The sequence below is a fragment of the Peromyscus californicus genome, unplaced genomic scaffold, assembly GCF_007827085.1.
Source record: "Peromyscus californicus insignis strain IS unplaced genomic scaffold, ASM782708v3 Scaffold_15__1_contigs__length_86483966, whole genome shotgun sequence".
Taxonomy (NCBI): Eukaryota; Metazoa; Chordata; class Mammalia; order Rodentia; family Cricetidae; genus Peromyscus; species Peromyscus californicus.
The window spans coordinates 84,498,195-84,511,973 of NW_026294447.1; the positions used below are offsets into that span (position 1 = coordinate 84,498,195).

At 44.5% G+C, this 13,779-nt stretch overlaps 1 protein-coding gene across 8 annotated transcripts; it reads left to right on the forward strand.

Annotated features, from left to right (window-relative positions):
- The first annotated feature begins 104 nt into the window (after positions 1-104).
- Positions 105-13,775, forward strand: Timm9 (translocase of inner mitochondrial membrane 9). Of its 8 annotated transcripts, none has more exons than XM_052739644.1 (6): positions 320-649; positions 5,487-5,576; positions 7,958-7,991; positions 10,580-10,644; positions 11,283-11,378; positions 13,346-13,775. In XM_052739644.1, the coding sequence occupies exons 4-6, from the start codon at positions 10,606-10,608 to the stop codon at positions 13,394-13,396; spliced, it is 186 nt and encodes a 61-aa protein (XP_052595604.1). In that variant the 5' UTR covers positions 320-649; positions 5,487-5,576; positions 7,958-7,991; positions 10,580-10,605; the 3' UTR covers positions 13,397-13,775. The 8 variants fall into 8 exon arrangements, with proteins under 8 accessions (XP_052595601.1, XP_052595604.1, XP_052595605.1 ...); XM_052739645.1 differs by having other exon boundaries at positions 321-649; positions 13,349-13,775; XM_052739643.1 differs by having other exon boundaries at positions 326-649; positions 13,331-13,775.
- The last annotated feature ends 4 nt before the right edge of the window (positions 13,776-13,779 follow it).

A 13,779-nucleotide genomic window follows, 5' to 3' on the forward strand; every position in this document is an offset into this window, starting at 1 on the left:
CGTAAAGCTCCGCCCCCCCCCTCCCCAACCGGAAGTGAGCGCTCGGGCGCATCCTGGTGCTCTTCCTTTCCTGCCCGGGTGGAAACAAGTTCCCCCAAGGTTAAAAAGACGCCCAAGAGATGCGACTTTATTATTATTATTATTATTTTTTTTTTATTTTAAAGGCAGCCTCTCGCGTTTATTTTTGGATACGACACTAGGTGTTCCTCGAGGGCCGAAGAACTCTCCATCGGCCCACGAACACCTCCTTCGTTTATCAAGGGTGAGTGACGCTCGAGTAACTGTAGACCGTTAGAGACCTAGGGGTAAGTATATGAGGCTTCCTACCAACCTCGACAGATTCGGTTGCGGTGGAAAAGGAAAATGACAATACAGAGCCCTGTCTAACAGAGCATACCAAAACTTAATTCTTAGGTGATTTTTTTTAGAATTCACTTGGGGTACTGGCTTTTCCTCCTACATGTCCCTACGGGTTGTATCGAATCTGCGTCCGAGGCTCCACGCTCACCTTGACTTCAGTGCCCCTACGTGTTCTCGGCTCTCCCGCGGCGCGGCGCCCTCTTTTATACTGACCCTCGGATCTCGGACTCTTCGGGCACCGCAGCCCCTCAGCCCGGGGCCGGCGTCGGATGCCAGAGCCTGTGGCTAAGTACGCTCGCTTTTCCTCCGCTCTCAGGATCGCGGGTTCGCGGCGGCGGCGGGGCGGGAGAAAGGCGGCCGGAGGGTACTCCGGGGGGGGGAGCCGCCGCGTGCACGCGGGGCGTGGGGCTGCGCAACGGGCAGCGCGGCGCCGCGGGAGGCCAGACAGCCCCCGGTGGGGGGGGGGGGGGCTTGTCACCCGAGGGTAGTCACCCGAGACCCCAAGACACCGCCTACCCCGGGCTGGCGGGCTCGGGGCTCGCCTTGGGTCTGCACGGTATCCCCCCCCCCCCCCCCGCCCCCCCCGGTGACCTTGAGCTGTCAGACCCGAGCCCCTTGCCTGAGACTCTGCAGCCTTCCCTGGCTCCTGCCCTCTCTAGACCACCAGGGCTCGCGCCCTTTCCCTGCTCTCCTTCCCGGAGGACGCTCGGGTTCAGAGCTTTCCCGCCGCGCCCTCGCTGGAGGCTGCTAAAACAGATCGAGCCAAGCTAAAACGGGGTGAGATGTAGACGTTGAGTGACAAGTTTTCGCCTGGGGTACGTACGTTCGTCCCTGCCAGCCTAGAGTGAAAAGGCACCTGCAAGTCTCACCTTTGGAGAACCTGTTGGTGGTGGTGGTGGTGGTGGTGTTGCCATTTAATGAGTTTTGTGATTAATCACTTTGGTATGTTAACCTTCGCTTTTGTTGTCCCGCAAGTTTAATATGTTGCTTGTCGATGGTATAAGTGGGTTAGAAGACAGAGTGGCGATGTCAGATCGGCCAGAGGCCTTAGAGGTGAACTAACTTCCATAATTTCTAGGTAAAACTTAGATATGGAAAAAAAAATGACCTTTCCCCCCCAATTTCAAAACGCTGAGCAACAGCAGCCAGTAAAGTGACTTGAATGATTTGAAATGGACTTCAAGTGCTTTTAGCTCTGATTAACACTGACTTAAGAGTTGTCTACTATTAACGCCGGGTATAGTGGCAGGCAACCTTTAATCCCAGCACTCGACAGGCAGAGGCAGGCTGATCTCTGCGTTCAAAGCCAGCCTGGTCTACATAGAGTTCCAAGACAGCCAGGGCTATACAGAGAAACTCTGTCTCAAAAAAAAAAAAAAAAAAGCCACAACAAACAAACAAAAAAGTTGCCTATAATCTAAACGACTATGTGGAAGATAAGATAATAAAATAGCCGGGCGGGTGGGTGGCGCGCGCCTTTAATCCCAGCACTCGGGAGGCAGAGCCAGGCGGATCTCTGTGAGTTCGAGGCCAGCCTGGGCTACCAAGTGAGTTCCAGGAAAGGCGCAAAGCTACACAGAGAAACCCTGTCTCGAAAAACCAAAAAAAAAAAAAAAAAAGATAATAAAATAATTTAGATACTTGAACTCTCAAAATAGATACTGATAGCCCTTGAACAAAAAGTAGCTCAGGGAATTACTATTTTTTTGTTAACATTTTTTAAACTATGTTTTTCTCCCCCACACCATTTCCCCCTCCCCTCCACTTTCACCCCCTCCCTGTATACATCTATAGATAAATTTTATTTCACTGAAGCATTTGCAAATAAGTTTCAGATATCATGAACTTTGGCCCTAATTGTTTCAGCCTCCTTAAGGACATTACACAGTCTCAGAACATTATTACACATAAGATGACATTTAGATTCTCCTAATTATCTAAAACGAATGCCATTATTGTTAGAATAGGGACTGCTGCCTTAAACTCTTAAAAGACCAGGTCCCACAACTGGAAGTGATCTGCTGTCTCTCTCCCTCCCTCCCTCCCTCCCCTCCTCTGCTGGAAGTGATGGTCCACCCCACCCCCATCTCTCCCCTCTCCCTCGCTCTCCTCTCTGTCTCACTATGTAACTCTGACAGTCCTGGAACTCAAAAGAGCAGATGCCTCTCCCAAGCGCTCGGATTATAGATGTGAGCCACCACACCTGGCAGGGCCCAATTTCTTAATAAATTCATTCCTGTAGGGAATTCTGTGTTGGCTTTCTTTTCAGGGACTGACTGCTTCCCCAAAAAGCAAACCTTCTTTCCAGGTTCAGAATACAGTTAAGGCTCACACAGTATGCTGAATTGCAGTGACTCTTAATCTCAATCTCATCCACTGTCCACTCTTCACAACATTTTAAAAATAAGATTTCTTGGCCGGGGCGGTGGTGGCACACGCCTTTAATCCCAGCACTCGGGAGGCAGAGCCAGGCGGATCTCTGTGAGTTTGAGGCCAGCCTGGTCTACAGCGCAAGATCCAGGAAAGGCGCAAAGCTACACAGAGAAACCCTGTCTCGAAAAACCAAAAAAAAAATAAATAAATAAGATTTCTTTTTATGTATGTGAGTGTTTGTATGTGTGTGTGTATGTGCACCAAGTGCTTGCCTGGTGCCTGAGGCAGCCAGAGGAGAGTGTAGAATCCCTTGGACCTGGTACTGCTGGTTGTGAGCTCTGTGGGTACTGGAAACAAAGAGACAAGGACTCTTAACCACTGAGTATCTCTCTCACCCTTCATACCATTTTTGAAGGCTAGGTCCTCAGTTATTCTGTAGTATGGATTCTCCTGATTATTCCCACATGATCAGAGTAAGAGCCTGGATTTTTAGGCGCAGAACGCCACTAAAGTGATTCTGTGTGCCTTAGGGTACCCCAGCAGGAAATTTTGCCTACTTTGTGTGATGGAAGGTTGACCCATTTAATTATGGTGGTGACTGTCTTGCCAATGAAAAGGGACAAATGTCTTGCATAAGTAACCTATAGAGGTGCTTGAAGACCATAGATAGGTATGTCTTGTTCCCTAGCATATCCCTTGGTTTTGTCCATTCATGGGCTTCAACTGAACCCCAAGGTTGTGAATCACATTACCTGTTATTCAGGGACTAGAAACAATTGAAGTAGCCAAGGATGGCAGAAGAATCACTTGTTGTAAATTAAATTTAAGCATTATTAAGATTTAGTTTCAGAGTTGGAACAGATGTGCATATGATTTACAAAGAAATAGAGTAATCATCTCCCCATCATGCCCTTGTTCATTTTCTTTGTTTCGTTTTTTCAAGACAGGGTCTCTCTATGTAGCCCTGGCTGTCCTTGTACTCACTCTGAAGACCAGGCTGGCCTTGAACTCAGAGATCCTCCTACCTCTGCCTCCCAAGTGCTAAAGCCCCAAGTGCTTTAGTCCTAAGGACTAAAGACATGAACCACCATGCCTGGCTGGTTAATCACTTCTCAGTATTCGATTTCTGGAAATGTGATATGAAGAAGCAAATTCCTTTCTGAGAAGGAAATAAATTTAGGGGAAAACAAGGTGCATTAGAGAAGAAATAAGAAGCTGGGCATGGTGGTCTGTCAGGGCCCAATGCTGGGCTCCAGCCCTGACCTATCAAAGGGGGTGAGGAGTTGAGAAATAATAGGAAGAAATACAGACAGAGACAGAGAGACAGAGACACAGGATAGCTTTGAGAGGGCCTGGTCAATACCCAGCAGCCTTGAGTTTATTTCTAATGGGCTTTTTATACACTCGCAAGGGGAGAGGGAAAAGACTGCCCCCTTTCAAGATCAAAGCACAATGTACAACCAAGTGTAGACCCTTCCAAACACCTGGTAACCATGCCTTTGCACCCTATTATGCAGCCTTGGAGGGCAACATAAACTCTGAGTCTCTGACTTTGAGTCAAACCACAAGTTGGAATCTTTGTGGGCTCCCACAGTGGTCCATACCTGTACCCACAGCACTTGTGACCAAGTTCAGGACCCAAGTTCAGGTCCAGGCTGGGCTACATAGAAAATTTTAGGACACCTGAGACCAAGTCTCAAAAAGCAGGACACAATTAATTATAGACATACTTAATAAATGTGAAGATGTAGTCAAAAATCAAAAGATCTTATAACACTTTGGGCTATTTGGAGAATATTGTGTAATAATTGTAGCTTATTGGATGTATCATACAGGTGTTAGAGTGTAAGGGGGAAATCCTGGATTTTACGGTCTGAGTGCCTCTGGTGGTCCTGAGCTGTTCTAGTTGATCTGAAAGTGTAAATTCAGTGTTTGAACTATTAGCTTTCTTTTAGAGTTATCAGAAGAATCCGAAGAAAAGTTTAAGGTCAGCATGACAGTGTTTCTTTTTAAAATATGCTAATGAACTATAAACTTCAGACTATATAAAATAATTTCACTTAGTAAGAAGATAGAGGGGCCTGCAGCTGTAATTAGGTGATGGAACACTTGCTAACATGCACGATGCGCTGGTTTGACTCCTATGCGCACAAGGGAAAACCTGATTTATACTGTCATTCAGTTTGATAATGAAAATGAAGAGGCTTTAAAATAAAGGAGTGGGGCTAGAGAGATGGCTTAGCGGTTAAGAGCACTGGCTGTTCTTCCAGAGAACCTGAGTTCAACTCCCAACACCCACATGGCAGCTCACAACTGTTTGTAATTCTATTTCCAGGGGATCTGGCACCCTCATACAGACATGTAGGCACATAAGATAAAAATAAATGAATCATTGAAAATAAAAATATAAAATAAAATAAATGAGCATAGGGTATATGGTGACACCTTTGACCCCAGCATTCACACAGTGGAAGAGAGCACCATCTCCACAGCTGTCCTGTTTGTGTACTGCTAAGACAGATGAAGGCAAGCTTAGAAATAGTTTTTAAGCCAAGGAGCAGCTGAGCAGGTAGAGGTGCTTGCTGCACGAGGGAAGCAGAGGCAAGCAGGTTTCTGAATACAAGGCTAGCCTGGTCTACATTGAGAGACTTTGTCTCGAAAAACAAAACCAAACAAAATTAGCTAGCCAACAGAAATTCAGGTTTCATTAAAAGAGCCTTCCAAAGTCATATAATAATGCATTCAATTTTCAGGTAAGAAATCCAGCCTCCCTGAAGACATTCAAGCAAAAGGCGGGGCAGTTGCTTTTCCAGAGCAGAAAGGAAACTCATGCATCAGAAAAGGTTTGCACTTGATGGCCGGTAGCCTACCTTTACTCTTAAGTTCTCTACTTCTAGGAGATGTTGGTTAGCCACAAAACTAACACTGTTGCTATAGTCATTATATAGAGAGACCCATTATATATAGACCCGAGTGAAAGCTGTCCGTTCTCTCCAGGTTGCAGAGGGATAACCAGAAAGTAACCCTGTTTTAACACTTGCCCCTACTGTAACCAGCCATTTGAAGTGATCTCGGGAAATCAAAATCAAATAAGAGAATAACCACTACTGGAGAGATGGGTCAACAGTTAAGAGCACTTGCTGCACTTCCAGAGGACTGAGGTTCAGGTTTCAGTATCCATGTCAGGCTGTAACTGCAGCTCCAGGGGATCTCATACCCTCTGCTAGCCTCTGGAGGCACCTGGACTCACATGCATATATATCCACACATAGACACAGATTCACACAAAAGGAAGAGATTGTTAGAGACATAGTAAGAGACATTAATAAAATCACTTAGTCAGGCATGGTGGGACACACCTATAATCCTAGCACTTGGGAAGTATTTGGGTAGGAGGATCAGGAGTTCAAAGTCATCCTTGGCTACAGAACAAGTTAGAGGCCAGCCTGAGCTACATGAGACCAGAGTGACAGGAACATGAGAGGATTGGGACATCCCAGTGTACCAATCCCTGATGCAACATTTAAAGATTTCCTGTATCATGCCACTCACGTGTTGCTGAAAAAGTCAAGAATTTTAACCTGAAGAAACACGAGGTTAGACATAGGGAAAAGAGCCAGATTTTGGCGTTATTATCGTGTAAGTTTCTCAGGACCTCTAGGGAAGGAGATCAGAAGTGTCATTTTCGGTTTGAACTGGAGATAGGCTGCCTTATGTTGACAGTGTGTTGATAAAGCAAGCATGTTTCATTCTAAAGTTCCCCTCAAACAGTAGCTTTGTTTACTACTTAATTTTATGCAAGTTATATTACCAAATCTTAGGCCCCTGCAGGATACTTGGCAGCCAGAAGAGGGTGCTTGATCCTTTGGAGCTGGAATTATAGGTGCCCATGAGCAGCCTGATGTCTTGAGTGTTGGGAACTTGAGCTCTGATTATCTGGAAGAGCAGCAAGCACTCTTAACTTATGAGCATTTCTGTAGCCTCTTTATTCTGAGGTTATTACTGGCTCACATAGAACTGTGACATTAGAGATCACGTATGCCCTTTATCCAGCTTTGCACAAAAGCAACATCTTACAAAGCTAGAGTGCAGTGTCTCACCTGGGATACAGATAGAATATAGTCATGGTATAGTACATTGCTGTTTCATAGGTCTCTCATGTAGCAACACCTCACTGCTCTTCTACCCCCTTCCTTCTATAGCCAATTGCAACTCCTGCTGTGTTCTACATTCATACGATTCTGTATCATTCCAAGAATATTTCAGCCAGGCGTGGTGGTGTATGTCTTTAATCCTAGAACTCAGAGTCAGAAATAGGAGGGTCTCTGAGTTTGAGGCCAGCCTGCTCTACATAGTGAGTTCCAATCCAGTCAGCACTGCATAGTGAGACCCTGTCTCCAAAAAAAGAAAAGAATATTTCATAAAGTCATACAGTACATAATCTTTTAGAATTGACTTTTTTCTTTCTGTTGATTATTGATTACTAGCTATGTGAAGGTTTTTAAATCAGGTGAATTGATCCCTCCCAGTTTAGTCTTCATTGAGCTACTACAGTCCTTTTAATTAACATCATCTTACCTATATAAGATCTCTCGCTGAGATCTTAGTAAGATTTGCACTAAGTGTGTGTATTAGTTTTGGGGAAGTTGACATTCTTATTATATTGAGTCTTTTGGTCTATGAACATAAAATGCCTCTCTTTTTGGTATTTTTTTAATTAGAATTCTTTTGTTTTCATATAATGTACTTTGACCATTTCTACCCCCCTCAACTACTCCCAAGTCCTCCTTACCTCCTTAACCTATCTTCTTTTTTTTTTTTGGTTTTTTTTTTTGGTTTTTTTTTTCGAGACAGGGTTTCTCTGTGTAGCTTTGCGCCTTTCCTGGAACTCGCTTTGGAGACCAGGCTGGCCTCGAACTCACAGAGATCCGCCTGGCTCTGCCTCCCGAGTGCTGGGATTAAAGGCGTGCGCCACCACCGCCCGGCTAACCTATCTTCTTTATTCAGAACAAGAAACAAAACCCCACAAAAACAAAAATCAAAACAAAGAGACAAAAAAGGAATAAACAAATGCCAAAACCAAGCAAAAGAAACAAGAATCCCACAGAAATGGTGCTGAGTTCATTTTGTTGTTGTTGTTGTCTAAGTACTGCCTCTCCATTTTGGGGGTTTTTGATGTTTTTCTATAGTTTTCAAGATCTAAATGTTGTACGTGTTTTGATAGGTTGACCTCTGAATCTTTCTGGAAGGGAGTCACGGTAATTAGTATTACATTTAATTCCATTGCGCATGTGCTTGTTCTAGTTGTGGGAGTACAGTTTGGTGTGTGTGTTTGTGTGTGTCACTGAGACCTAGTTGTGGGAGTGCAGTTTGGTGGTGTGTGTGTGTGTCACTGAGACCAAGTTGCGGGAGTGCAGTTTGGTGTGTGTGTGTGTGTGTGTGTGTGTCACTGAGACCTTGCTGGGCTCCCACTGGGCTCTGAGTTCTTTGTAGTAGGTGGTCTGGGAGAGTGTCATCTCAGATGGGGGTAGGTCTGTGGCCCTCTTCCAGCCTTTGTCTTGTCTTGGGTCTCCCTGTCTTGTAGATGGTTCGGGAGAGTGTCATCTCAGATGGGGATAGGTCTGTGCCCTCTTCCAGCCTTTATGTCTTGGGTCTCCCTTCTTTGCTTCACCACACTTAGTAATGGTTTCCTTGTACCTCATAACAGGCCTCTGTCTGCAGTCTCAAGAAGCCCAGGCTGGCCTTGAACTTACCTCTTACAAAGTTGATCCTCCTGCCTCCACTCTACCTCCCAAATACTGGGATTACTCATAGCACTCAGCTGCTTGCTTCCAGTCTTAGTAGCAAGTATTCCCACTTCTAATAGGAATGTGGGTTGAATTTTTGTCATCACCCCCAACACTCAAGAACCCAAGGCAGGAGGAGCATGGGTTTGAGGCAAGCCCAAGCTACACAGTGAGACCTTGTCTTGAGGAAAACAAATATCTCAAGGAAAAACAAAAAATAATATCTTTTTTGAGGCATGAAGGACTATAATCTATATTAATGTGGAGTTCATTGAGTTTATGCTGTTCAAGGTTCATTCACCTGCTTGAATTTGTAGGTTTATGTCTTTGGCCAAATGAGGAGACCTATCAGTCCTTATGTATCTCCCTGGCTGAGAGGGGCTAACATGGCACACACTCCCTGTGTAGCCTCTGCTAGCACCACAGGAGGCCTGATCATCATGGGAAGAAGGGCAAGAACGCAAACCCTGAGTCTCCACCAGGCCTTGTGGAGTACGAGAGAGGACGACAGGTACCTCGGGCCTGCCGGTCTCTTGGAAGGTTTCACTGACTGTTAGGTCTTGGCTCTGCGGATGGGAATAAAATCCTGTTCTCTTATCAGCCTTCTCTTGACACCACTCTAGTCCAAGTGTAAAGTAGCTCATTGCAGCCTCTCGGGGGTTAAGTCGAGGCTTCCCGTTTGGCTTAAGCTAATGGTGGTGGGGGTATGGGCCATTGGAATTTTTGTTGTTTCCTGTTTTTGTTTTTAGCGATGGTGTTTGCTAGTGTGTGTGTGTGTGTTTGTGTGTGTGTGTGTGTGTGTGTGTGTGTGTGTGTGTGTGTGTGTGTGTGATTTTCTATCTTTTGCTGGTCCTTTGTTGGCGTTTTGATTAGACTAAGGCTTTGGGGGAGTCTTGTTTTTTGCCGATCCCATTTGGAGGTTGCCAGCTTCTCTAGTTTGACGCTTAGAAACAGAAAGCTCACAAAGAATTCGTCCCTGTGCTTGGATCCCAAGGCCCCTGTCAGTCTGCTGCTTGCTCGCTGCCTCTGTTTGCCTAGATTTCCTTTTTTTGTGATGCCCAGCTTTCCAGCTGTGTGTGGCGAGTGGATAAAAAAAAGGCACATCTGCACCACCCCTGAATGGTGCATGGTATTTGTAGAGGCCTGCTTCTTTGACTGGTCAGTGGTACTTAACACCGATCAAGTTGCAGTACTGTTCTACCTGGCACACAGAAGAAGAATTTATATCCTGTTACTATTAAGGCATCCTCTGAAATAAACACAGTTATGTTTTTCATTAGTCATTACTTCAGAGAAAACTGGGCTGTACCATGTGGAATGGGACCAGAATAGCAAGTACAGAAGATCTAATGCCTTCCCTTATGTCTGACTTTGTAAAAATGTCAGTGGTCATCTAACATCTTAGAAGGAAAAAAAGGATCGAAAACTCATTGGGAGTGGGGTGGTACACTCATGGTCATGAGTGGGATTATCATGTGTCACACATGATTTAATCAAAATGAGACGGTTCAGGGGTTCAGAGCACTTGCTGCTCTTGGAGAACCCAAGTTCAATTCCCAGCACCCGCATGGTAACTCACAATCCATAAAACTCCTGTAACTTTGTTGGAGACCTCGATTGTCATTCATGAACCAGTGTTGATTTGATCATCAGTAAGATTTGCTAAAGTAAATGGTGTCTGTCAGCAATTGACAGAACTTTGTGTTACATAGACTAGTAACACAGATTGAATTACAACCAAAGGACAGTTAGGGAAATTGAGGGAGAATTGAAGAATTTCCTTGGTTTCCCTTAAATCCTTACTATGAAAGGGGCTTTAGTGAGTAGCTGGCAAGACAGTAGGGCACTGTCTTACTGGGTATGTGACTAAGACAGGGCCTGTAGTTCCATAGCTAGCATTCAAAAATAACTTGACATTAAAATCGGTGAGATTATGGATGGTTTGTGATTATATGTAGTTAGAAATTTATAAAATATAAACAGCTCCCTTACTCTTGGAGTATCTTAAAAATATATAAACTGACAAGTTTTGTTGTTTTTTTTTTTAACTTTGAAATCAGGTGATTAATAAACACATTGAAAGAATATGGCTGCACAGATACCAGAATCCGATCAGATAAAACAGGTAAGATACTATAATTAAGGGGAAGGGATCTTGGCCTGTCATGGTGGTGCACACCTTTAATCCCAGCATTCAGGAGGCAGAGGCAAACTGATCTGTCTGAGTTCAAGGCCAGCCTGGTCTGCATAGTGAGTTCTAGGACAGTAGGGCTATGTAGAAACACCCTCTCAAAAGGCAGTAGAGGTGGGCCAGCCTGAGCTACATGCTTGAGGGTGGAATCATCATGAGTTAAATATTTACTCAAAATGAAGAATATATGCCCCCAAACCACATTTCAAAACATTAAAATGTCTGTGAGATGACATAAAGCATTTTCTATTTTGCTTTTGAAGCCACAAAAGCATCTTATTATGTTGCTCAGTTGGGCTTCTAAGCCTTTACACTCAAGTGATCCTCCTCAGCCCCTTAAGTAGCCAGGATATCAGACATCACTCCACTGCAGCTAGCTGTAAAACTGTATTGGACCAATGGGTGAGGAGAAAAGTCCAGCTAGAAAGTAAGACCCTGTGTTGTACGTTAAAGCTACTTAGTTAGCAGAGGTGTCCAAACGAAGGGGGGAGGGGCGTGCCAGGGTAGTCTGTCTAAGCGTCAGGACGTTTCAGAGCGTCTTTGCCTGAGTTGAAAGCACTTCTTCTTTCCAGTTTAAGGAGTTCCTGGGAACCTACAATAAGCTTACAGAGACCTGCTTTTTGGACTGTGTTAAAGACTTCACAACAAGAGAGGTGAAGCCCGAAGAGGTAGGAAAAGAGTTGCTCACTAAAAATTCCCCAAGTTTGTTACAAATCACAGAAGCCATCTAAGCATGTCATGTTCTTCTGACCGGGCTGCCACTCACATCCACCATTGCTTAGAGAAACCAAATCAGTCACGAACCCGTGACGCCAGACCATGATGCCAGGTGGGACTTGACAGTCGCACTGCACCAGGCAGACTTCAGAGACCAAGCGTGGCGTGGATGGCCGAGGTGCACGTCCAGCAGATGGTCTGTGTTTGCCTGGGGGTCAAGTCGGCAGGCTAAAGAAGCCTGGCACAGCTCTCACCGGCCCTGAGAACTTAGGTCGGCTTTAGAAAACGTGAAGTGTGAGTGTGGTGGTACATAACACTCGCGTAGACTAAAACCCAGTCCTAATCGGCATCTCAACTGTGAGTGTCCTTAGAAAGATGTTTATAGCCGGGCGGTGGTGGCGCACGCCTTTAATCCCAGCACTCGGGAGGCAGAGCCAGGCGGATCTCTGTGAGTTCGAGGCCAGTCTGGGCTACCAAGTGAGTTCCAGGAGAGGCGCAAAGCTACACAGAGAAACCCTGTCTCGAAAAACCAAAAAAAAAAAAAAAAAAAAAAAAAGAAAGATGTTTATATATCTGCTGAGAAGTCAATAAACATTGTGCCAAAATCTAATTTCATTTGTAATTTAACTTACAAAGTTTAAGAGAGATACCAAGTATGATACTTCTTTTTTAAAGGAATATGTTTTCACTATTCCTTGCCAATTTCATACTTGTAGATGATGGACCTTGATCATGTGATACTCTTGTTTTTAAAAACCATACTTTATCTATAGAAATACAATTTACATATTAAATAACACTATAGTAGAATGTTTTGATAGAAAACAGGAAAAAGGGAGAAAGATTAAGGTTGTAAAATTTTTAGTCCCTTTTCCAAAATGGGACAGATATCCTCAGTGACCAGTCATGCCGAGTCCCCGCTGCACAGGTGGTGGACGGACTTGAAAAACAAACCCAACTTTCAGTCCTGCCTCAGAAATAACACATGCCAGATGTTCCTCCATGCAGATGTGGTTCTTACTATTTGAATATCCAGAAACTTGACCTCAGATCCACCATGAAAAAATACAAATTACCACAGATTACACTAGGAAAAAATAGCTTTTATTATCCTCTTTCATGACTGAGATGTGTCCTTCTGCCCACAGTCCATCCTTATCACCTTACATTACCTTCTCATGGTCTCCTTTGTGAATTTTTGTACTTTACCGGCATTTACACCCATTTACATGTATACATGTATACGTTCTAGTCTAGGATCTGCCTGTGAGGAGAACCTGGCAGGTTCATTCTTTCTGAGCTTGGGTCACCTCAATTGATATTAAAAAGAAAAGGGTTAAGGTGGGTGAAGTTACACGTGCTTGGAACCCTAGCATTTGGGAGGCTAAGGCAGAAGATTCTGGAATCCCAGACTGGTCCTGGCTGCATAACAAGACCTTGCTCAAGAGAAAAGTAAAGGTTGTGAATTAAGACTATGCAGAAACAAGTTTCTCATTAAAAAGGAAGAAACCTTCTGCTGGGTATACATTTATCAGTCTAGTAAAGAAGGTAGGGTTGTGGGCCTTGAGTTTATAGAAAATCTGGTCCAGACCTTTCGTGAAGGCAGAGCACACCATTGCTTCTGATGCCTGTAGATTATAGGGATTTTATCAACTTTCATTCTTGCCAGTGGATGAAAGCATAAACAATTTGAAGCAGATTATTGCTTTAAGCCAAGGATACATTTAATGTGCAGATCTACCTAAAGAAAAGCAAAGTTCCAGTGGTGGCTCCTTCAGAATACAAGAATGTTTATTTTTGTGTTGCCTTTTGGACCTCCCCCTTGTATTTCTAGGTTACCTGTTCAGAACATTGCTTACAGAAATATTTAAAAATGACACAGAGAATATCCATGAGATTTCAGGAATATCATATCCAGCAGAATGAAGCCCTGGCAGCGAAGGCAGGACTCCTGGGCCAGCCCCGGTAGAAGCGTGGAGACACAGACTTGCACTGGAATGCCGCAGCTGGTGCGCTGGCCATGCGGGTTCACCTGGTGGAACCCTGCAGCAGCCCAGCAGGAGTGGAGGGGAGCCAACTGTCTAACTGCCTGACCAATGGGAACCCCTGGACAAACAAATCACCCTTCACCAGAAAGAAGCGGAGCAGAAGGCCTTCCGGTTGTGAGAGTGGTAAGAGGCGACATTGTTGAGGCCTTAAGATTCAGCTGCGTGGTCACCTTGATTACAAAAATAAACCATTGTTCCTTTCTTTGTGACTGTTAATTTTAAAAGCAAAATATGTGTCCAATCATGTATGAGATAGAAAAAATTTATTACTAAAAGTAAAATAAATGAAAGTATCACTGAGCGT

Bases quoted from the DNA above. Each gene is read 5' to 3' on its own strand.
- Timm9 (XM_052739641.1), top strand. From the start codon at position 10,606: ATGGCTGCACAGATACCAGAATCCGATCAGATAAAACAG. The intron at 10,645-11,282 runs GTAAGATACTAT...TCTTCTTTCCAG, and splicing joins AATCCGATCAGATAAAACAG to TTTAAGGAGTTCCTGGGAAC. The intron at 11,379-13,261 runs GTAGGAAAAGAG...TTGTATTTCTAG, and splicing joins GAGAGGTGAAGCCCGAAGAG to GTTACCTGTTCAGAACATTG.